The 24,245-nt window shown below is 42.4% G+C and overlaps 6 protein-coding genes across 7 annotated transcripts; 4 read left to right on the plus strand and 2 right to left on the minus strand.

Moving 5' to 3' along the window:
- The first annotated feature begins 558 nt into the window (after positions 1–558).
- LOC115746543 (23.6 kDa heat shock protein, mitochondrial-like) lies at positions 559–1,699 on the plus strand. Its single transcript, XM_030682347.2, has 2 exons — positions 559–931; positions 1,190–1,699. Exons 1-2 carry the CDS (start codon positions 700–702, stop codon positions 1,594–1,596), a joined length of 639 nt encoding a protein of 212 aa, XP_030538207.1. The 5' UTR covers positions 559–699; the 3' UTR covers positions 1,597–1,699.
- A 264-nt stretch (positions 1,700–1,963) lies between these two features.
- Positions 1,964–2,514, minus strand: LOC115746547. Its single transcript, XM_030682351.2, has one exon. The coding sequence runs from the start codon at positions 2,280–2,282 to the stop codon at positions 2,106–2,108; it is 177 nt and encodes a 58-aa protein (XP_030538211.1). The 5' UTR covers positions 2,283–2,514; the 3' UTR covers positions 1,964–2,105.
- Positions 2,515–8,221: 5,707 nt separating this feature from the next.
- Positions 8,222–9,989, plus strand: LOC115746544. The gene is made up of 4 exons (XM_030682348.2): positions 8,222–8,482; positions 8,578–8,713; positions 9,464–9,528; positions 9,711–9,989. Exons 1-4 carry the CDS (start codon positions 8,357–8,359, stop codon positions 9,873–9,875), a joined length of 492 nt encoding a protein of 163 aa, XP_030538208.1. The 5' UTR covers positions 8,222–8,356; the 3' UTR covers positions 9,876–9,989.
- A 177-nt stretch (positions 9,990–10,166) lies between these two features.
- Positions 10,167–16,235, minus strand: LOC115746541. The gene is made up of 5 exons (XM_030682345.2): positions 15,839–16,235; positions 13,948–14,025; positions 13,789–13,873; positions 11,685–11,773; positions 10,167–10,799 (listed from the first exon to the last, which is right to left on the minus strand). Exons 1-5 carry the CDS (start codon positions 16,199–16,201, stop codon positions 10,596–10,598), a joined length of 819 nt encoding a protein of 272 aa, XP_030538205.1. The 5' UTR covers positions 16,202–16,235; the 3' UTR covers positions 10,167–10,595.
- A 2,247-nt stretch (positions 16,236–18,482) lies between these two features.
- Positions 18,483–21,221, plus strand: LOC115746540 (L-lactate dehydrogenase A-like). Of its 2 annotated transcripts, XM_048276561.1 has the most exons (3): positions 18,483–18,501; positions 18,539–19,228; positions 20,556–21,221. In XM_048276561.1, the coding sequence occupies exons 2-3, from the start codon at positions 18,620–18,622 to the stop codon at positions 21,003–21,005; spliced, it is 1,059 nt and encodes a 352-aa protein (XP_048132518.1). In that variant the 5' UTR covers positions 18,483–18,501; positions 18,539–18,619; the 3' UTR covers positions 21,006–21,221. The 2 variants fall into 2 exon arrangements, with proteins under 2 accessions (XP_048132518.1, XP_030538204.1); XM_030682344.2 differs by lacking the exon at positions 18,483–18,501 and having other exon boundaries at positions 18,510–19,228.
- A 1,029-nt stretch (positions 21,222–22,250) lies between these two features.
- LOC115746536 (NADH dehydrogenase [ubiquinone] 1 beta subcomplex subunit 8, mitochondrial) lies at positions 22,251–23,872 on the plus strand. Its single transcript, XM_030682338.2, has 4 exons — positions 22,251–22,457; positions 22,609–22,695; positions 22,782–22,877; positions 23,579–23,872. Exons 1-4 carry the CDS (start codon positions 22,320–22,322, stop codon positions 23,633–23,635), a joined length of 378 nt encoding a protein of 125 aa, XP_030538198.1. The 5' UTR covers positions 22,251–22,319; the 3' UTR covers positions 23,636–23,872.
- Positions 23,873–24,245: the final 373 nt, after the last annotated feature.

A 24,245-nucleotide genomic window follows, 5' to 3' on the forward strand; every position in this document is an offset into this window, starting at 1 on the left:
ATTTTCACGACGATAAGAAAAACCCACATTAGCAAAGTAATGGGTCTATAGATACGGATCGAGGTGGCATTTTCACCTTAATAAAAAAATTTCTCCAAAATGAAACCGTTTTATGAAAATTAAGGACAACTACCGGCGATTTTTGTATAGAGGGCTAGTGGAGTAGATTTGAGATTAGAGTAAAAATTAATGATTTTTTTTTTTTAGACAAAAAAAGTTCAAGATAGATTTGGTACTGTAACTAAAATTTAGGATTTTTCTAAGACAAAAAAAAGTTTGAAAATTTTTTGAGACTAAATTGGAGACAAAAAAAAAAAGGTTCAGGATAGATTTGAACTTGACCTAAAGTTGCGATTTTTTTAATGGAATTTGGCCGAAAACCACCAAGATTTTAGACCCATTTTCATCTTACGGGGTAAAAAGCGAATTCACGGTAGAAAATAATTGAGAAATTCTTATATTTATTTAATATCGCCAATATTTCGGGGAAATAAAGTAGAGAGAGAGAAAAGATTTTTTTTTTTTTTTTAGGGTCAAAAGTGAGAAAAGAGTTCGACGGCATCTTCTGCTCAGTCTCGAAGTTTCTACACCTCTCTGCATTTACGTGGATCACCTCGATTCGCTTTCACGTACGTCTTCTACATAAAGCAGAACCACCGCACGAAAACCAACCCCAACGATCATCGAATTTGTGCAGCCATGGCGTCCCGGCTCGCTCTCAGGAGAGCTCTTGCCTCGGCTATCTCCGGCAACAAGCTCGCAAGCCCGGTCCGGTCGGCTTCGGTGGCTCCGTTTATGACGGGGACACGCTCCTTCAACACCGGCATTCAGGTGACCAGAGCCGACGAAGGGAGCGAAGCCGTCGACGTCGACCGGACCCCTGACCGCTCTGTCTCTCGCCGCCGTGATCGCTCTCTCGCTCCTTTCTCTGGTTCTAAATTGACCCTCTTCTCTCTCGCTGGCTTTCGTTTCATTTTGGTACTTTCTTGCATTACTTAATCGGGATTCCTTCTTTGGTGCTCTCACTCTGTTTCCTGACGTAGTTGCTTCAGGAGGAGAGTTCAAATTTTTCTTAATCGTCAGGAATCTAGTGTTCTAGTATCCACGTGTCATGTTAAACTATGTTTGCCCATCAGCAAAACTTGCTAATTGATTTCTACTGATGAACGGCTCAATCATGGTGATTCAGATTTCTTCGACCCCTTCGCTCCGACGAGGAGCTTGAGCCAAGTCCTGAACCTCATGGACCAGCTAATGGAGGACCCTCTCCAGGCATTCCGCGGCGGGTCCAGGAGAGGGTGGGAGGTGAAGGAGGACGACAAGGCCCTTCAACTCCGGATCGACATGCCCGGGCTTAGCAAGGGCGACGTGAAGGTGGTGGTGGAGCAGAACACCCTGATCATCAGGGGAGAAGGCGGGGACCCGGAAGCGGGCGAGGAGGGCCGCCGGAGGTACTCCGGCAGGATCGACCTTCCCCCGAACGTGTACAAGCTGGACGAGATAAAGGCGGAGATGAGGAATGGAGTGCTGAAGATTGTGGTGCCCAAAGCGCAGGAAGGAGAGAGGAAGGACGTGTTGGAGGTTCCGGTGGCGTAAGAAGAGAGCAAGTGTATGTTTGTGCGTGTGTGCATAGGTTTGAATGTAACCCAACTTTGTGTTCTAGTTTAAGAATAATGAAGACTGCGAGCAAATATTAGATTGCGAACAGAGCAAGCATCCATTGACAAACCAGTTTACCCTTTGCCCAGATCGAACAACATCTTGTTCTCCGCATCTTCTGACCGATCGGCGGTTCCTGCGTAACCATTCCGCAGAATCCCATGAAGCACATCTCTCAAAGGTCTCGCCTTTACATATTTGCAGCTCGAAGATTGAACTCAGAAATTGCGTATATCCACTCAAATTTCAATTGAAGCTTGTACAGAATCAATCTGTAACACTCTGACGCCACTCATCTGTTTGAATTCAGGACCCATCCGCAATCGCATACTATGGGGAATCGACAAAATCAATGTTATCCTAAAGAACACCAAAAATGAAAAAAAAAAAAAAGGGGTGAGGAAAACCCGCAAATCCTTGAACGGCAATCTCTCGGTAACGCGATCCTAATCGTCGTCGTCGTCTCTCTTCTTGGGCTTCCGGTAAGTCTCTTCGATGTGCTTCGCGATCAGAAGACCGGTGCCCGTGAGCTTCTTGATGTTGGGCACGTTGTAGTTCTGAGCCACGTAGACGCCGAAGGCCGTCCCTGCTAAGAACGAGAAGCAGCTCCTGATCAGTCCCATCTTCGCAGCTCGCAGATCTCGCGACTACGAAACCGAACGCTTCTCTATCGCTTCGCCGATGGGCGAAAGGCGGTGCGAGCTGCCGGTGCGGCGGAGGAGCCGGCGGGCGCTGCGCTGGTGGTGGATGCGGCGGCGGCGTCGTCCGATCAGACGGAGAGCGATTCGGAGGGGGTTTTTATGGTGGGTTGCGACTTGCTGCCCACGGGGTTCTCTGCGTTCGACCTGACCCGTTTCCCAAGGGAAGCGCCCTCATTGGTTTGTTCCATGGACCGCTCGGGGCTCGGGCCGGGCTCAACGAGAATTTTGCGGGCCTAATGATCGGGCTCGAAAATGGTGTTGCTTTATTTGAAATTTCGGGTATAGATCCTAAAATCATTATCAAGTAACATGGACAACGACACGTGGTACAACACGTAGATAAGTTATTTTCAAAAGACCGGAGAATTCTAACACATTGAGACACGTTGTGTATTATACTTATATTTTTATGTAAAAAATGAGCGGTGAGTTTCTTCTTCTTCTTTTTCTATTAAGGATTCATGATTGCATTTTTTTTTTTGTGATGGTTGTGTTTATTAATTTTGGAATGGTTGGATATATGATTTAAGTATATATATATATTGATAAATTTACATTTAAACATTTCATTTATTGAAAATGCTTAAAATTGATAATGTGCGTGTGGAAATGGCTTGTCGGGATGCTGGACTCACACATTGCTGGCGTGTCCGGAGCGCCGACCACGTGTTGATAGCATATCGGAGAGTGTCGGACACGATACGGAGGTGCCCGAAGAGTGTCGGTGCTTCTTAGATCATACCGAATACTTCCCTCGAAGTCTCGATCAATTTCAATCGATGATAGATCTTTGCATAAAGATGATTATATGCAAATTCATGTTAAACAATGTGAGATTCTTTCGGGACACGACCATCCGATTTGCTGTTTACAAAAAATGACGCGACAACTGATTTTGTTGGGGAATTTACTCGATCATTCCCGAACCTATTATAAGGATGCGAATTCATTTCTAAACTTTTTGACTTTATCGGCCTAGTTCTAGACATTTGCATGAAATTTCAATGTAGTTATTTTGTCAATTCTCAATGGAAAATCCCGACGTGGCGTTTCGGTCATCGCCAACCTTTCTAGGTGGCATCCCGCCATTCATTTGATAGGTCTAGGGATAGGCTGGACAATTGGCCACATCTCCCTTAAGTTCAACACGACCACGCACGAGACACTGTCGCATTGTCCATAGATATACGAGCTGACATGACCCAAGCATGCAAGAAACACTATAGTGGTCACAAAATGAAATGTTGGAGGAACATAAATCTCTTTCGCTAAGATGCGCAATGAGGAAATAGACATGCATAATTCAGAAAAATACGTCTGCCAAAATGAAAAAAAATTCCTCATTTGGCTTTACTTAAGTCAAATAGAGAAAAGAGGAAATCATCATCACTCGGGGCTACAGCAGATGTTTGCGCACATCCTTACAGTGCTTACTCATATGTTCGCGACGTTGTCTATAAGACGAGCGTATCAAGATGTATTTCCACACTAGCTTCATCTGCAGAGATTTTAGTATTGTTTTATCTTCGCTACAACAAGTCAATCGCAGTTATTATCGTTTAAGGTGCGCGTGCGAGGATGTTAGGCAAAAGAGTCCTACATTGGAGATGGAGCGTCATGTGGAGCAGTGAATTTATGGTAGTTGGCCTTGGCCATAACTTGCCGGCTCAATCTTAGGAGTGGAAGGATGAATCCGATAGGAGATATTGACGAGCTCTTATTTGAGCTTTCTCTTGGTGGCAAGTGGCAACACTCTCTATATGTATCTATATATTCAAGGAATCTAGAATGTGACTCTCTAATCGAGATGTCACATGGTGTTTCCCGGCATCCTGTCGAACTCGGTAGGGCCTGAAGGGCACATGTTGTCCCTTGCCGGCATCTGTCACAACTTGGCTTGGCTTAGGTGAAGATTTGAGTTGAAATGGTGGTGATGCAAAAGGATACCCGAATTAAGGTTGAATAGATTTCGATACAATTGCGGGGTGTTAAAACGTAAATCCCATGTCGAGGATGCGGGGTGTAACGGGGGACAATTGTGATAGAGATAGAAAGAGAGAGAGAGAGAGAGAGATATGTGGGCTCTCTTTGGACGGGCTTCACGTTTTGAATTTTCCATTTTGGTAGTTACAAATTCTTGTGACCAAACGAGGCGGGCCGGCTGGCCGGCCAATTATTTCGAAAGCTCCATCAAGATTTAACAACGGTAGTGGCTAGCCAAATAGCGACGGTTGCTCTCCTGTCGCAGCTGCGGGGGTAGTTGATGGCCGTCGCTAGAAGTTATTTTTCTTCGATAGAGTCTGCGGGAGCACGAGGGAAGACGTAGACCGACTCGCCGGACGGAATCCTGTCTTGTGATGTTTCTTGTCGGAGCAAATATTGGTCAACATAAATCCCGTCGGGTCAAGGTAATTAACTACAGATGGAAGATGCTAGCCCGACAACTCGATAGTACCATCAGATTCTTCTGACCACACGATCTCCCAATCTATGAGTGTTTTATACAACACACGCGATGATAATGCGTGGATCTACTATTAAGATTGTACCGTCCATGACAATACGGTCTGTAAAATATTTCCATGTAATTAAGGATGTACAACGTGGGGGGCCCAGCACTGATGAGATGGCGAGGGCACATGGAGGTCTGCCACGTGGCATGCATGGACATATGCCGATGATGGTGGTGGTGGCGCATTTCGTAGAGGAAGAGAGCGCCAATGGCGGTCTGGCCATGCGACTGTGTCTCCTCCTTCCATTCGTTCGGAGGCCCCACGTGTTCCCCTTGTTCTGCTACAATTTCCTTTTGCAATCATCTTTCATTCACCCACGCACATATGTGCAGCATCAGAATAGGATTTAGGTGTCTCGATATCGATTCTTTCACGTTGCATGTCATCAATAGGGTTTTGGCGCCAATGGCATTCATAATCGGATCTCTTACGATGAACAATTCGAGCAGAGAAATTCCGTTCACGATAGATCAAATCGGTCGTGCCCCGTGTTCTTTTTTTTTTTTTTTCTTGTTGTGATTAAGAGTTGATGACTCAACCATTTTTTTTGTCTTTAAGAGATGTGTATCTTCAGTTCACCTAAGTATCTCTTGAGTTCATGTGCCTCTTTAGTTCATGCCCATTCAACTCTATACATGTAAATGAAGTTTTGAGAGAGAGAGAGAGAGAGAGAGAGAGAGAGAGAGAGAGAGAGAGAGAGAGAGAGAGAGAGAGAGAGAGAGAGAGAGAGAGAGAGAGTGAGTGAGTGTGTGTAGAAAAGGAGAATATATAACACCTTTATTCACCTTATTTTTCTCTTAGTGTGCCGGTTTCGGGAAGTGTTCGACTGAATCCTATTTGCAAATTGCTAATTTAAACATGTTCAAAGTATTGAATTTCGAGAGGCATAGTTGTTGAGTTTGCAAAGTACCATTTGTTGGCGGGAACTTATCGCTTTAAGAAGATTCAGTAATTCATACCACACCTCCTATTTAATTTTTTTTTTACGATCCATTCAAGTTTTTTCTTGCATGATGCAAGGCAAGGTCGAATGATTGTGGCGGCCGACCAATGCAACTTGTGGCGATAGTCCAAGGAGGCTCTCCACTCGCGTCTCTGCCTCATCACACCTAGCGAATGGACTCTCGTGCTCAAAGCATTTCCTCGTTTTCGAGACTACATCTCCTCTCGAAGATGGACTGTCCCGAGTCGAGACCCAGCACAAAGTGGGGCAATAATCTGTTCACTCAGTCCGGTAACCGCCGTTTGTCAGAGTTAGTCCGTTATCGCTTTCTCATAGCTAGTACTTCTGGTTGGTTCATTCACTGGTTACAACAAACAGTATAATAATACGCTAAATCCTGTTATCGGAAATCCAATTGGAAATCCTTTAACCTACATGTCGGAATGACATTCGCTCATGGTCGTGTAAAAGAACAAAACTCTCAAAATGGTTCGGGCCTTTCTACATCCATACTCATTCACTTACTAATGTTTTGTACTTTTAACAACTTTATCTCTCGACCAAAAAAATGGAAGAAGGGGCGGCACGTAAAAGCCATATCGAGCCATGCAAGTAATAAATTCCGGCACCGGGATAGTGTGTCGAACCACGTGGGTAGGCCCTGAGACAAAGTACTATCTTTCTTAATATTCCACCACATGATGCCATGTCTCCCTCCGAAAGCTTTGTCCCACTTTGAGCTAGCTGAGGATTTTCCATCCATAGCCCTAATTTTAACAGCCTGCCTGCAGATTTTCGGCCGGAAAATGAACAAAAAATGGAAAAGGTCTGAAAGAACATCGATAGATTCGTGCCCAAATGTCCTATGTTCATATGTTTGTTAAGTCAGTCTCAATTTATTCGTGTAACCATATAACGACTACGTGTATATGGACATTCTTCATCAAGAAACCTCATCATGGGATGAAGGGGAGTAATTAAACTACAAGTTTTTATTCCTCGTGTCTTATGAAAGGGGAGAATTGTCCAAAAAGTTCTAAACCTATTGCACAATACCCAATTCGGTCCTAAACCATTTAATTTTACAAATAGAGTAAGAAAAAAAAATAGAGAAATATTAAAAAAAAAATTATGAAAATACTATTATAAATTGTCCACGTCAACGTCGGCCATGCCATATAAGACAGCCGAAGTCTATGTTAGCAATTTCTGGCTAAAATTGGCTGAATAGACTTAATTGGCAAAGTGTGAAAATATTGATGACTCAATTGACAAAATTGAATGGTTTATGATTGAATATGCAAAAAAGCAACATGTGTAAGACTTTTTTTTTTTTGGTTGCAATTTCCCCCATGCGAGTACATATATAAAATGAAAATTATGTGCTAAACCTATATCATTCTTTCACTCATGTTTGATATGCTATGCTATAATGCATACACACACTGAACTTTCTTTCATGAGATACGGGGTTCGTAGAGGTCTCGAACAAGCTAAAAACTTATGTTTTCTTCGGTTAGGATGCACGTGTGAGTTGTGTTAAAGAAATTCCATTGTTAAATATGTCTTGAATTTATGTACCCGGTCCAGTTCATCTCCCGATCCGACATATTTTTGTGCGGCCCAAAAGTGGAGAAAAAATTGAGATTTAGTTTGTGACGCGGAGAGTTGTGCCGATAGGCCCAATCTGGAGCAAGTGAATAAATCTTTATTGCGGTACGAATAGATTTGTATGGGGGTTCGGGGGCAATGCCCTCGAGAAAAATTCTTTGGGCCTCTATTTATACTGCGGCTATGGTTTCTTTTCTATTGGTATTGAGGATTTTCCTTATGTAAGAGACTAGTGAGCCGTGTGCTTTAGTTCGATCGAAAAGATCGATTTACGTAATCTGTACTCTCTTTGATTATAGTGAAATCTTGTTTGCCTCGCTCGTGGATGTAGATCACCTCGATCAAACCACATAAATTCTTGTGTTACGTGTTCGCTTTCGCATTTGTTACAACATCCATATATAAGAATTGATGGTCTTGAGCGGTTAACATATCTTAGTTGGCCAATAGCTCATTGATTTAAGCTTTTGAGTGAAGGTGGATCCAACCGAATATGTTCACGGGCTCGGACTCGGATTCTCTCTTAGCGATCTTCCCGAGTGAAAGCATCGGGTTTCTGCTGCGCGCTCACAACATCTTCTTTGTTCTTCAGCCATGTTTTTTTACTGAGAAAAATTCGTGTCGGGAGACAACAGGTGTGGACCCCTCAGTATCTCCAGTCTCGTGTTTCATATCGAATGCAATTTCATCGCGATCTCCAAACACCTGCATGTTCTCCTTTCATGGCGTACAAAACCAAGCATTTAATGCTTCTGCTTCCTCTCACCAATATGCCTCCACTTCCAGCCATTACTTAATCCGGCAAAAGAGCCTGCGAAACAAGAACTGTTAACGTCCCACAAAACAGACGCTCTGAGTCTGCTTCGAGTCATTCTTTTCCAGCTTCCTCACAGAGCTGAAGATCTTGCTGAAAGATAACCAACAGCACAATGTCTGGTTCTGTACCTCTCTTCCTTCTCTGGTCGTGCCTTTTCGCGGCGCATGCATGCAACGCTCGTCGTTTCAGCCCTAATGGCGGACGAAACCCTAGCAACCCAGTACATCGGCTCGGCAAGGTTGGTTTGCTGTTCCTCGTTCTAGCTCCCTCGAATCTCATGCCCCAAATGCGAAGCCCGTCATGATAAACTTGATCGGTTTCCCTCCCGTGCAGGATGTAGAAATTCGGAATTTGCGTCACGGAAAGGAAAATAGCGCGGAGATCATCATGGAAAGGATTCATCACGAAGAGCTCAAGGATTTAATGGGTCATCTGAGAAAGCAACAAGTCATCGGCGGAGTAAATTCAGGTTAAAAAACAAGCGCACACGTCGTACATAGGCGTTAACCATTTTTCTTTTTTGTACACGACATAGGCGTCCAAACCTTTCGGCTTATCTTATGGGGTCTCATCACATCTCCATGTTCATATTTCTTTAGTTTAATGCTCATTGTGTGCTTGTATTTGCATTATTTACGTACATGGCATCAGTCGGAGTTCTTCTTCGGCACATGCCAATGAAAGAACATGAGGTATTCAGTGAATAATACTATTCACCATTTCGCATTATCTTTTGAGAGATATAAATTTGCTTTTGGCGATGCGAATATAAATTTGTTTTTGGCGGCACGGAAATCAATCTTATGTGGATGAACTCCGGATTTTTTGATGAATAATTGCAGTTTCATCTTCATTAGTAGCTTATAATAACTCCCATCTCCTACATGGTAGATGTAGCACCATAGGAAGCTCAAAAACTAACACTGCAAATGTCAATATTCACCCATGCCCAAGAAGTAAACAAAGAGAAAGGAGATAAAGTATGGTGACATTATCGCTATAAATTTGTCTACGGCTTCTTTTGTTGGCATTCTTCTTCGAGTTTTCAACTCTTTGTTATATGCTTATGCGATATCAAATTTTGTGTACAAGAATAATGACGGGTTACGCGAAACTGCACCCTTTGCGATAGCCATGTCCTCTCTAACATTTTCGGCATGTTAATTAAGCTTTCTTTTTGGTATTATCGCTGATATATAATCCGTCTCGTGCATCGCAGGACAAGAGGGCAGCGTGGCAGTGCCCTTTAAGAGCCATCAGCATAATGCCGATGCCAAACTGGAGGTAAACGATTTATCTTTCTGATAGATGTGGATTTCGGGGTTTACTATGATCAAGGTCATAGAGAGAGCTTAGCTAGAGCATTTGAGTTTCATCCGCTCTTATATCTATATATCTCCTAACTTTCAGTTATCCATACCTGACATCCAATACATACTTGACCTCGATTCGCTCGACCGGTGCAGGCACACAGTATTTCGAAAGCCAGGTTGATGATGGAATTTGCAAATAGTAATCACAACGAGCAAGCTATAGATTCTGGAGAATTAGACGACGCGAAGGGCGACGTGATGGTGATGGACTATGCACAGCCCCATCGTAAGCCGCCCATTCACAACGAAGAACCCTGACTCAAGCTATATCGTTCCTGCTTTTGCGCTATTTCGCTTCTCTGGGGTGGTGGCATCCATCTCTATGTAATTTGATGTAATAATAAATGAAGCTCGAATCGTCTTGTCCGATCCGAATCCATGACATTGCAAGATACAGTCATTTAAGTGCTAGTGCCCAAAAGCAGATCTGGTCACTGGCCAATCCTTTTTCACGAAACAAGTTGCTTCACTTCTGTTACTAAAAGGTTAAAAGGAGGATTTCCCTTCTCCGTCGAGGATCAAATCAGACAAAAAGTTATCGTCAAAGGATCAAATCCAAAGGATGATGGCGAGTGCATAGAACTAACATGGACATTTTCCGTGAAGCCAATGACCACAGTGAGACAAGATTTGGCATAGTACATAGGCATGTCCCTTGTCCACAGACCAAGTTGGAATGGACACAGTGATTAAGGATGCAAGAGACTAGTCAGAAAGAATTACCACCCCACCGGTCCTGCGTTTCTCGTAAAAACTGCTCTTACTTTCTCCGATTTTCTTAGTACGAATCATGCCAACAGTCTAGAAGAATAATAAATCTGTCCAGGTGGTCCTAAGGGACCAACATAGCTGAAGCTACTGCCTTTCTCTGAACTAGTCAACAAAATTGTTGATGGTAAATAAGGGAGGTGTTGAAAATATCACCACCCCGACCTGAATATCGCAGGAAAGCAAATTTCGACCAACCCTCTTGCCATCTCAGATCAGCAGCCTCATCGGACTTTTTCTCCGACAAGTACGATAGAGCTTCCTTTGGAGTATTCCCGTACTGCAGCTGACGATGAAGGGTTTGACGCAATCGATGAATTGAGAAGTCCGTATTCCAAGCTTCAGATCTACCTCCCCACCTCCTAGCCAGAAGTAATCGGGATTAAGCTTCACAATGGCTTCGTCCAGGATCACCTGAAGTAACATATTTTTCATATAAGAATGTCACTTTGCAATTAAATATGTATATAAATGCTCTCAAGGAGCATATTTTATATAAGAATAGCGAAAGTACCATGAAAGAGGGTCACTATTGCCAAAAATAGGCAGCTGCTATCATTTGTTAAATTTGAATATTTATATAACACTAAACTTAAAATCATATATCTGAAAAATACCAGAACAAAAAAAAAGGGGGAAAATGTATGAATGAAGATAGTAATTTCTTGGATTGTATCCACTTGTTCCTTAGATGTTAAGAAACGTAAGACATCTCTATACATGGTCTGGACCACAAAGACATTAGGAGATACGAGGGTTAATGGTCATTAACTTCATTTATAAGTAATAACTTATGGCCCTCGAGATGTTTACGATAATGGACCACCTAAACAGATGGCACAGACATTTGCAGGAGCAGGACGAAAGCCATTGAGAAAGAATTCAAACTTCCTCTCTTCAAAGATAACCAAAAGAGTCGGGACTCGTTTATAGGCCAGACACCCTAATAACGAGCTAGAAAGAAAGCACTTTCTCATAGACCATCAAACCTCAAGGACCCACATGTTGCAGCTTATAAAGCAGCCCAGGTCAATAGAGTGACACCAAATGCAACAAGTATGTCATGTAATGTCCATGTGCCATGAAACAGAAATAAATACTTGTTACAGCCAAAACAACATCTTATTTCGTGTTATGAACATGGGTAGAAGTTGAGAACAACCTGGCCTGATGAGACAACCAAGGTTGCACAAACAAACTTGAAGCAAGTAACAGAAAGAGAATACATTGAATATTCATTCATACGCCCAAAAAAAAAAAAAATTCAATCAGTATAGCCACAGATATGGTGTTCTATACCGGAATCTCAGTCTTCATGCCAATACATGTCACTGCGTTGTGCTCAAATCCAGTCAACATCAGGGATGTCTCCTCGGGGGCGAGCCTCACTAAAAGCAGAGGCAGTCAATAAAACATTCCATTCACAACTACCAAGGTCAAAAGAAGTACATGCCAAGTATTAAAAGCATGAAAGAAGAGATTTAACTTTCAAGACCAGAAGAAGAATTTTATTTTTTCACCAGTTCCATATCTCGAAATGTTCATAGCACAAAGCTAATCCCTGTCTCAAATGAGAATAGACCCCTTATTTCCACCGTACCCTTTAAAAGTACCTGACCTAGTGCATAATCACATGATGGTTCTCACATATGGCCAGTCATGGATATGCCTGAGCAGCACAACCGCCATGTTTATGTGCTGTCACAGGCCTGCAGCAACCTAAAATATGTCCCATGGACAATATGTCAAGTTATTGATTGTGAATCTAGCAGTCATAGTTCCACCTGTCATCACTCACCCCAGCAGATACATGTGTACTCATGCCTAAATGTCCCTAAATTACTCGACATTGATGCAACCCTGAAAAGATATGTCAACATGGAGGAAGTGGGAAATCACTCTCCAAGAAGACGGGCAATCTCGTCAATAGTAACAAACTGTTCCAAGTTATCGTTGTAGAAATGAGGAATCGCTCTTTGAAAAGACACAAATTTTCTTATTTGAGGAAGACCCATCTGAATCTCATAAATAGCAACAAGCCTTCCAATCCAATTAATCAGACTAGTCACAGACATTATGGATACTTTTTTCATACTATCCTAACAAACACAGCAATCCCCAACCCCCTGCCTACAACCATTATCAGAATGTGATAAATATAACAAGAGAAATCAGTTGAGCATCCAAATACTAGTTAAAAAAGTTCAGCTTAGATTAAAGAATGGTATCTTGTTGAAAAGTTCCTATTGTATCGCTCGAATCATGTTATGTCGTTAAAATTAGCTAACTCTTAATTAATTAACAAGGATTCGGTCCAAGTATACACTCAATACTTATCTTCTTAAGAAATAATCCCGAAACATTTCTTTCGCAGCAGAAACTGCTGAACCAGCTGATTGTAAATCGTTTCCCTCTATTGGAAATAGGGGGAAAGAATTAATACGAGTAGGCATGAAAACTTCAAAATCTTTCCAAACAAAGGGTTAGAATTCCGAAGACATGAAAACTTAAAAGGCATCAAATTTGTCTCAAATACAGACAAACCTACTACAGAAAAGACATTGTCCAACTTGAAACTTTATGCTGAGAAGGCAAAGTTGCATGATTTTCAAAGTCGAGCAGCTCCTAAAGATGAAATAATCCCTTACTAATGTATAGATTAAAAAAAACATAGAATAATTCATTGCTATCCATGCTGATATTAGTTATGCACTGTCATGCTTTGATGACACCGTCTCGCTTCTGAAGATAAGTCTAAGAAGGAGGTCTGTGTTAAAGCACAGATTACCTAAAACCATAAAAAAAAAAAAAAAGTACGGAGGAATCCGAAGGCTCAAAACCAGCTACTCCTGTCATCAACTGGCAAGCTAGTTGTGGAAAAAGGAACACCATTAGCAGAGGGAGCAGCTTTCAAGAACTGTCATCTCACATAAAAAGACCTAATTTCAGGGCAAAACTGAAAGAAGTACCTCCCCGCGTGCCGTCATTTATTAAAGCTATTAACTACGTAGATAGGACAGATTGGTTACATGAGGGTATCAAAATCAAAACTTCACCAATTGGTTCCAAAAATTGAAAAACCCAAAGGCAATAATACCAATTTTCCGTTTACATTATGGGCTTGCCTTCTTTGCAAACAAGAATGGATTGCAGCCACTAGATATTCATACTTGAATCAACTTGCACTTGAAATAAAGATATTAAACTAGAGACTCCAACAGTATGTTGAGTTCACAGAGAATAACAAGCTTTTTTGTCACCTTGTTTCACCCCATAGCATTAGCCAGTCGACTGTTGCCCCATTAAGTCCAGCCTTAAAAGATGAGCCCACATTTCCACATACATCCAGTTTAAACTGTAACCTTTGAAATTAAAGAAGTATGGTGAATGGAGAGTAACTTACAATTGAATTTCTTTTTTGGTACCTTGCTATCGTTGAGTGCATAAAGATAGTTTTTTAGAGCTTCGGCGTTAAGCCGAGCAGTATACTGCAAGATACAAGGTAAAAGTGTTAGTGTGGCTAGTACTTCAGCAGGATACAAACTGATCTAGAAAACGATACCTGAACAACTACAAGATAATACTTTGAATTGTTTCGATCATTGCAATCAATGACAGTAGATGGAGCTTGAGTATTCACCTGAAGTCAAGGAGGCAACATTAGCTCCAAAATTGAGTTTGACTCAAGCTTATCATTCCTTTTCATAATATTTTCATGTTCAGAAACGATAATGAGCCCATTTGGAAAATAAATTATAAGAATTTTTCCAACCATCAACAATTGCAAGGCATGAACTTCACATGCAAGATAATCATCAGATCTTGTGCAGGCAAAATTTCATATGCAAGATAATTCTGATTTTTTTTTTTTTAACCAGCAATGCACAACCAATGTATGGAATAACTACTTGTGATGAATTATGGGGAAAGTTATTCGGACACATTATGTGTATCCCCATGCCCTTCAACTATGCAAGACATAATCTTTATCACTGAATAGCAGAAAACCACATACATGCTGCAAAAAGATTACTCAACAGTCCATGAATTAGCTATTGGGAGCAAATTTCCGGAAAGGCTGGAGATTTGCCCTATCCCTGAAAGATATCAGCCACATTACATGTCTAAACACGTTTTGTGGAAAATAAGTGATTTAGAAATTTTTTTCCTAAAAACGATCATATGTATTGCTTGCAATAATTAGCTAATAAAAAATATCACCATTACCGATAACAATTTGTGTCTACACATTTAAGTAGACAGTGAAAATATTTTTCGTTTATTCATTTTTGTAAGCGGTATAAGCGGTTTTTTTAGAAAATATTTTCCAAACACTCATTTTCCGCTCAATAGACAGAACCTAAAGCTACAAACCACTTTATAAGGCATAGAAATGATCCAGATTAAATACGTAGAGACTATACACTTTTGCGTTCATTTACATCCCCTGCAAAAATAGACAAGAATAAGTAGCCCATTATTTCGTGTAAAGAAAAGAACCACAACTAGTTAATGTTTCTACGACAATGTCCTTTTCCCTTCTATTTGCTTCTTATTTGAGCCGTTAACTGTTTTTCTGGGGGATATTGAGTCTTACATTTACATTCAGTTTGATTATACTTGCGGAAACCAACATTTTCGTAAATCCATGAGCAGATGATCTATATAGACACATAGATCCAATTACCCATTGAGAGTATTAGCATTTGTACACACATGCAGGTTGCTTACATGAATGTCTGGGACCAAGGCCCTGCATGTTAACCTTCCTCATCCTCAATTCTCAAACGCCATAATTCTTCTCCTGAGGACCTTAGCGCTATAATATCATCCATAGGGTGTCTTAAACCGTACCATCATGTCTGATATTACTTCTGGAAAAGGACGGAGATGAAATCTATAGGTATGGTTTTCCCTCTCTTTGCAAATCCATGCTCATCGTCGCAGCTTATACACAAACTACTTATTCTGGCAAAGTTATGCAGTAGCATGTTAATTGACTGCCAATGGAGAACCAGGAAACAAATAATCTAACTAAGAATTCAACAAAACAAAGACCATGGTTGCAATTGCTTTCTTCAGCCATTCATTATCAACTCCGGCACCTCCTCTAACTACCTCGTAGTCATCTCCACCTTACAAAGTTTTCTGAAATGTCTGCATTACTAATCATAAATCAAAGTCATCTCAGTTTTCTTATCTATTAACACCATCCATCTTAAACTTTCTACCTTCCAAATCAAAATTAACGACAATAATCGTCGTCCAAGGACTCAATTAGAGGCCAAAAAGCCGAAAAAATCAACAGCAGAATGCTAAAACGAACCGAGTATCCCCTACGCATACTCTACTCCACTCGTCTATGCAATGAAAATCACAAGCAACCTAGTGCTGACTTCCAACGAGCTCAAGCAACACGAAGAGCATCCACAACACATAAAAACATCACTCGCCATGACGATGCTTTTGCACAGATGATCAATTGAGCGCGCGCCGAGGATCCTCTGCCTCTCCTCGTACGACCGCTCGTAATAATCCCCCGGAACTCTTTTGAAGGCGAAGTCCGTGACGCCATTGCTCCTGAGAATCGCCGATAGGCGGGCTTCGGTGCCGGAGACGGAATCCGGAGCCGCGGCGCCGAGCGACGACAAGAGCCGTCCGGAGAGGGCCGAGACGGCGTCGCCGGTCGCGACGGGAGGCAAGGAGACGGCGAAGGAGGAGGAAGAGAAGGTCCTGGAGAGGAGAGAGAGCTCGAGGTTGGAAATGCGCTCGAGTATTCGGGATTGGACTCGCTGGAGCTCGTCCCATGCCTCCATCGTTTTTCGGTTTCCCGAGATCTTCCCCTTCTGCTGGACTGTTTTTTGTTTTTTTTGTTTTAACGGAGGGGTCTTTCAGGAAATACTGTATTCTTGAAGGACCTAATCTAATTCTTAAAAGGACCCAAACCGATCGAGATTAGCTTTTAATTTTTAGTTTTTATTTATATAAAGGGAAAAATCCAAAAAAGGGCCTGAAGTCCTCTTTTTTTTTCAAATTAGGGCCCCAAGTGAACTCTGTTGCAAATAAGGGTCCAAAGTGACATGATGTGTTTCAATTAAGGGCCCGAAGTGGCCACAGTATTTCAAAAATGGGTCCGGCCCGAAGGGCACTTTCGTAATTTCACATTTTAATTTTTTTGTTCATTTTCCTCCTTTTTTTCCCTTTTTTTATTTATAATTTTTAAAAAAAAAAGGAAAAAAAGCCGCACAGGTGGGAGGGCCGCCACTCCCGCCTGTGTGGCCGCCGGCACATCGCTTATGGGGGGTCGGCGACGGCGGTGAAAGCCGGCGTCACTAGCCAAAAGCGTGGGTCACCGAGAGAGGGTCGGGCCCTCTCCCGGATCCGTGTGGGATCGGCGGCCCCCGCCCGGATCAGGGGCCACGGGTCGTCGCCCGGGACCGGGCAGGGGTCATCTAAGCAACAGCATGGCCTCGGAGCGGCGGTGGGTCGCGAATACGAAGGCCGAGGGTGGTGTCGAGTCTCGTAGAGGGTAGCCGCGGGGTCCTCCGGTGGCGCGACGGCTCAAGGTACTAGGTCGGGTGCAGATCCGAGCTTCTCGGGCTCGGATCCGGTGGCGAGGGGAAGGCGGGCCGGCGATTGAACGGATGGCCGGTGGCGCGAGGTGGAGTCGGTGGTTGAGTGGGTGGCGGTGAGCAGAGAAGGAGATAGGGGTCGGACCTCACCGAGCTCGTGGGTTCGTGGGTCTCTCGGCCTCGGGTGCGGGGGCTCGAAACGGTGGCGGTGGCGGCGAGAGGCTTAGGACCAGACGGTCGAGCGCGCTGTATTGTAGGTGGGTTGAGGTGGACGGTGGCTGGCATCTACAGATGGAGGGGTGGCCGTGAGCAAATGAAGGAAGGAGAAGGAGAAGATGAAGACGAAGGAATAGAAAGAAAAGAAAGAGTAGGGGAGGGCCTGGTCGCATCAGGAAAGAGAGAGAGAGTGAAGGGAAAAAGAGAGAGAGAGAGAGTGAAGGAAAAAAAAAAGGGTGTAAAACAGATAAAAAAATAAAAATAAATCAAATAAATCAAATAAATAAAAAGATGAAAATGCTCTTAAAATCGGGTCCTTTTTTGAAATTTTATGATCACTTCAGGCCCTTATTTGAAATAATATTCACTTCGGACCCTTATTTGAGAAAATGAGAATACTTCAGGCCCTTATTTGAAACAGAGATCATTTGAGGCCCTTATTTGAGAAAACAAGAGGACTTCGGGCCCTTTTTTGGATTTTTCCCTTATATAAATCTCACGGTTCGCATACTTTAACTTAAAAAAAAAAAAATCAATTTTGAGACTTTCGCAGTATGTATTCAAACGTTGACACGTGGATTTACGCGTAGATTTTTTCTAATAATATTTTGGAACTTGAATAATATTTGTAGCAAACTATATGGAAAAAACACGTACTTTAGACTTCTTATGACAAGTGACCATTTTTGACACCTACAAAACATGACTCGAACGGGAGATAGCTCGTTTGGATTTGTAAATACTTGATTGTTTATGTGTCATCTTTGCGTTTCATCAGTTCTATTATCCGTAGCCGAGAACAAATGAGAAAGACGAGCAAAACTTCCATTATTATCATTTTGCATTTTGTGTGACCATCGTGTCAGAATTATTCAGAGCCATGATGCTAAGAGAAAGAAGGAATCGATAAGAAGAAAAGAAGAAATAGGAATGAGTAAAAAAAAATTTCATTCTTCCTGTTTTTTTATTGATACAACCTCGTGTATTTATAGTATTTTACGAGGAGAATAATATCTAATTTGATGATTGATGTGGAGGAGGAAAATCTGATTTCTGATTTGGTAGAGCTTGATTGATATCTGATTTGACGGAGTTGATTGTTAACACGTCGGCAAGAGAATTAATAGGTGGGGCCCGTGGGGCCGATCGAGGAAGTAAATCGTAATGATGAATTTAGAAAACGAGAGTTGAAATTGGACGTTTTCCCATTCATTTCTTGGGTAAATTAGTCTCCCTTTTTATGTTTTTTTTTTTGGCTAATAAAAAGGGTTTTGACCGGCTGGCCATTCTTTAGCTGAACTTCAAAAATCAAACTGCCCACCAACTCTGCCGACGAGACTCTCTGTTCCGCGCTTTCAACCCTCATTCTTCTTCCTCCGTCGTCGATCCCCTCTCTCTCTCTCTGTCTTTGACCCATCGAGTTCAGCGCACAGTCGCACTAAGAAGATGCACAAAGCTCCGTCGGCTTCCTCCCTCGGCCCCGGCGGCTTGGACCTGACCCAAGCCTTCTTCAAGCCGATCCAGAACACCGCGCCGCCGTCTCCCACCAAGCGCCACACCAAGATCGCCGTCGTCGGGGTCGGCAACGTCGGCATGGCCATCGCCCAGACCATCCTCACCCAGGACCTCGCCGACGAGCTCGCCCTCATCGACGCCAAGCCCGACAAGCTCCGCGGCGAGATGCTCGACCTCCAGCACGCCGCCGCCTTCCTCCCCCGCACCAAGATCTCGGCCTCCGTCGACTACTCCGTCGCCGCCGGGTCCGACCTCTGCATCGTCACCGCCGGGGCGAGGCAGATCGCCGGGGAGTCCAGGCTGAACCTGCTCCAGAGGAACGTGGCCCTGTTCCGGATCATCGTGCCGGCGCTCGCGAGGCACGCGCCGGATTCGATGCTGCTGATCGTGTCTAACCCGGTGGACGTGCTGACGTACGTGGCCTGGAAGCTGTCCGGGTTCCCGTCGAACCGGGTCGTCGGGGCGGGCACGAATCTGGACTCGTCCAGGTTCAGGTTCCTGATCGCCGATCACCTCGACGTCAACGCGCAGGACGTGCAGGTACCGGACGTCCATGTCTTTATTCTCTAGTTCGCCTTTTGCTTTATCTGCTCTGCTTTACTGGACTTCGTACGGTCCAGTGGTCATTACTTTTAATTTAAGTAGTTACTTAGCTTGCATTTTAAGCTGATATATTATTTCCATACTTTTAAATTGTTCATCTATTGATAAGAGATCTGCCGAAAGGTTAAAAAAAACAAAACAAGAGATTTCTATAATGGGAATGCTTTATAATTTTGTAGAGTAGTGTCGTACTTTATGAAAAATTGAGATTAATCTGTGGCAGAGAAATGCAATAATTTTAAGTTTCCTAAGCTTGTCAGATATAAATATCGGTAACTTTTTTGAATAAGTCTGTTCCAAAGGCAAAACATGTACTTATAAAATATAAATGATCTATGTTTTAAATAAACTGCGAGTTAATCTTTTTTACATTTAAGTAAGTATCCGCATTCACGTAACATTAAAGTAATGGGAGTTGTTTATTCCATTTGATCTAAAAAAAATTGGGGCAAAAATCCTAAACTATGCATGCTTTGACACATTTATGTGACGTAAAAAATCCAAAACTTATACCCGTATGACATATTTACTTCAAGTTTTTTTTAATTGTGACACGGAAAATTCCGAACTTCTATTTTTGCGACACGTTTATCCCAAATTAATTTTTAAGGGTGAGTTTGGGACAAATGTGTCACATCTTGTATAAGTTGGAGGTAAATGTGTCACATGATTACACGTATGACAAATTTATACTAAATCTTTATTTTTGATGTGGAAAACCCGAAATTTGTACTGCGAGACATGTTTTTCCTAAATCAGTTTTTTGAGGGTTTTTATATTACAGAAACAAGTTTGGGAGATCTAAGTTAAAGATAAATGTGTCACGCGATTACAAGTTTGAGGTTTTTCGCGTAATAAAAAGGAAGTTTGAGGTAATTGTGTCACGGTGAGCAGGATCTAGGTTTTTTATGATTTTTTTTTCTAATTATTCATAAATTGTGTTATAAATTACCAATATTTAATAAAAGTTTGTTCATTTCTTTACTAAGTTAATTCGTTTTCAAGTGAGGTTGGGTAAGACCCAAGTCTTGAAACGAAACGGTTTCCCCTCTTATACTCTTCCAAAACTAACCGGCATCAACGCAGTAAATCTTCGGACACCAATCTCGTATTCATAATATTTATTTTAATTAATGATTGCTTGCGATCGCATGATATGATGTGATATTCCTAATAACGGTTTGCTTTGGCATTTCAAGAATTGTTATATGCATTGAATTTGGAGCAAACCCTTCGCTCCCGATCTTCAATCTTTGGTTTTTAGGCCTACATCGTGGGCGAACACGGCGACAGCTCGGTCGCCTTGTGGTCGAGCATAAGCGTCGGCGGAGTCCCGATCCTGAGCTTCCTGGAGAAACAGCAGATCGCGTACGAGAAGGAGACCCTCGAGAAAATCCACAAGGAGGTCGTGGACTGCGCCTACGAAGTCATCAGCCTCAAGGGCTACACCTCGTGGGCGATCGGGTACTCGGTCGCGAGCTTGGCGCGGACCCTGCTCCGGGACCAGCGTAGGATCCACCCGGTCTCGGTGCTGGCCAGGGGGTTCTTCGGCATCGAGGGGGGCGACGTGTTCCTGAGCTTGCCGGCCCAGCTCGGCCGCGGCGGCGTCATGGGCGTGACCAATGTGCACATGACCGACGAGGAGGCGGAGCGGCTGAGGGGGTCGGCGAGGGCCATCTTGGAGGTGCAGGGTCAGCTGGATTTGGGCATTTGAGGAAGATAATGAAAGAAGCCCTTCCCTTTTGTTTCTCTACGTTGGCAACTTTGAACGCCCGGATTGTGTTTCTTTCTGAGATTTAGTCCCTAAATTTTGGATGATTGCAAAAGAAACCTTGATGATTCTCCTATGTCGCAATTAAGCCCCTCCCCAGTATTACTACCAATGAAAAGAATGTAAAAGAGCTTTGATCTCTTCTAATATAGTCTAATTGCAACTTTGTTTTTGGCTAAATAATGTTTCATCATTTTTTGCGATTTCCGCCTTATCTGACTCGGCCATTCAAAATTAGGTCCATAGTTTGAACCGCGAGAAAGCCCAAAGCCCGCATGGTAACACTTTTAGAAATGAATTTCTGTTCTAGAAGTGCTTCTGAAGTAGAAATTTGTTTAGTTACATAACATTACATTTCTACTTCTGAAGTTAAAAAAAGTTACTTCATTTTTAGAGATAGAAATATCTCAACATCAAGATCTCTTTCATTTCAGCTTTTTTTTTTTTTTTTTTCATTTTTAGAACCTCTCTCTCCCAACCACACCTTCGCCGTCGCCGCCCATTGCCAACCTTTTACGGTCTCCACCGCTCGCTGCCAACCTTCGCCAAACACCACCGCTCGTCGCAGTCCACCGCCCTTTCGTCACCAACCGCCTATTGTAGAGTCTCTGTCTTCAGCCGCTGGAGTAAAAATTTAATTTTTTTATTTTTAAAAAGTCAATAAATTTTTTAATAATGAAAAATATTTTTTAAAGAAGATTTAAAAAATTAAAAATGAAGTAAAAATCTTTCGGTCGTCGATAATAATTATTCGCAGAATATTTTATGTTAATAATATTCCATAATTAGAAAATTCTAACTGTTAACAAATAAATTTCTCCGATTAGAAATCAACTTCTATAGCAAAAGTAAAAAAATCAACTTCTGGATATATATTGATTTCTGAAGTAGAAGTGTTACCACGCGCGCCCTAAGATTGCATGTTTTAGAACTGTCCGGATGATTTCCAAGCAGATTAAACATGAAAAATATTAGATTCTTCCAATTAAAACAAGATATTGAGGTCGAGAATCTAATGGAGAAACTCATCTTTACATAATTTCCACTGAGATTTTATCCATTTTTTGGTGCGCTGAAATGGAGGACAAATTAGTAATTTTGTTTATTGTGTATTGGGCCGGGTCCAACGCCAATGGTCCGAATTTTGGCCCATTACGTTCCCGAAACCAGTCTAGTTCAGAAAACAGTCTGTAGACAAGTGCAGACACAGAAGAAACCTGCTTGGCACCCCGAGAAAGTGAGAGAAAGTGCGAGAAAATGGCTGCGAGACTGAGCCACGTGGCTTCGAGGATCATGGGCGGCAACGGCGTCGTCGCCCGCTCCGTCTCTTCCTCTCTCCGCCTCCGTTCCGGCATGGGCCTCCCCGTCGGCAAGCACATCGTCCCCGACAAGCCTGTAAGCGATTTCATTCTCGCTAATAGAAACCCTAATCCACCATCTTCGTTCTCGTATCGGTATCTTGGAGACACCGCGAGTGAAATGCAGTAGATGCGATCATTCCCGGCATTTTCCTAAATCATTTCCGATTGTTGATTTGCTGTTTTAGGTGCCTGTGAACGACGAGCTCATGTGGGACAACGGGACCGCATTCCCCGAGCCCTGCATTGATCGCATCGCGGACACTGTCGGAAAGGTTGGGTTTTTTTTTGTTTTGTTTCTATGGATTGATTCATTGATGGACTTTGTGGCATAGCTTCAACAGTAAATTGTGGTTTACAGTATGAAGCATTGGCTTGGCTTTGTGGAGGTTTGAGTTTCTTCGCGTCTTTGGGGCTTTTGGCTGTGTGGAATGATAAGGCATCGAAGATACCATTTGTAAGTCCAATGACTTGGGTTTAAGTTTGGTTTGAAAGTAGTGTTCATGTTGATCTTAATTGGTGAAAATTTGTTGTCTGTGCTCACTCTAATTAGCTAGACTTCTGACTCTTCTTGTTGTCCACTGAACATTGATGTAGCCGTGATCCTTTATTTCTCTTTGGATTGTGGAGATTCAAAAGTTGGTGCGTCTTTCACTTGGAAGCTTCTCATGTAACATGTGATGCATAGGGACTTACGTTTGTACACGTATGCGGATAGTCATGGAAGTACCTTTGACAGTTTGTTTATAGCTGTCCTGTTCAATTGGAAAACCGTTTAACTTGGGATCTTTGTTATGATTAATCTTTATTGGAGTCAGAGAGGATGGAATAGGATGCCAATGTGGTTTCAGAGTCTGCGAGTTTTATTTGTTCATGATGACCCCATTGAGATTATTTGTCCTGCCTATTTTTTTAATCTACGTTTGGTAGTAAGTAGGAGATCGAACCCAAATAGTGGTATTTTGGATTTCCCGTTCGTTATTGGTCTCAATGTTGAGCTTAGTAATTACATTGGGTTCCTAAATAAACCCTCTGCTTGTACATTGTTGGTAACTTTCAATTTTTTTCAAAGATCAGATACTTGTCTCTCTTCCATTCTGCTGGTGAGTTTAGGATTGTCATCTTCGTAACCCACTAACTTTTATCCTCTATCTCCAGGCACCGAAAGTATATCCGTATGACAACTTACGGGTGGAGCTTGGTGGTGAACCATAGGGAGGCTGCAGTTTGTTGATCTTGAAGCTTCTGTTGTTTCATGTGTGCTATACTCTGCCTTTTCTGCGGTTGGTAACTTTCAATAATGATCGATCAACTGTTCTTTTTCTCTTTCCCATGAAAGCAATATGTTGTTCCGCTGTTGCATCAGTAGAGAGATATGCAGGACTCTGGTTACATCCTATGTCTTTTTCATTCCATCAAAGTCGATTGTACGTATGAGTCATTTCGGTAGTATGCCACAAGGTCCCTATGGACAAGGGAACAAGTGAATCATTGCTTTGGGGCGCAAGCAGCCCTCTACCATCCATCTCATTGCTTTCCATCATCTCATATTATACTGTACCATATAAGACCATAGCCATCTATCAAGTGAGAGAAAGGTAGTATGATGCTCAGCCTTTTCATACCATTCTTTTCTGTCGAGTGATGTTTCTGGGATACAGATTCAAATGCATAACTAAGAAGGATGTCCAGCATCTTGGGATTTGAACGTGCTTTATTTAGGTCCGTCCTATATTGGGCACCCAGAATTTCATGAAGAGAAATGTTACAAGTACCTTCTTCAGTGTTTTACCCAAGATCTATGGTAAACACAAAAGAAAAAGAC

Source organism: Rhodamnia argentea, chromosome 3, assembly GCF_020921035.1.
Source record: "Rhodamnia argentea isolate NSW1041297 chromosome 3, ASM2092103v1, whole genome shotgun sequence".
Classification (NCBI taxonomy): domain Eukaryota; kingdom Viridiplantae; phylum Streptophyta; class Magnoliopsida; order Myrtales; family Myrtaceae; genus Rhodamnia; species Rhodamnia argentea.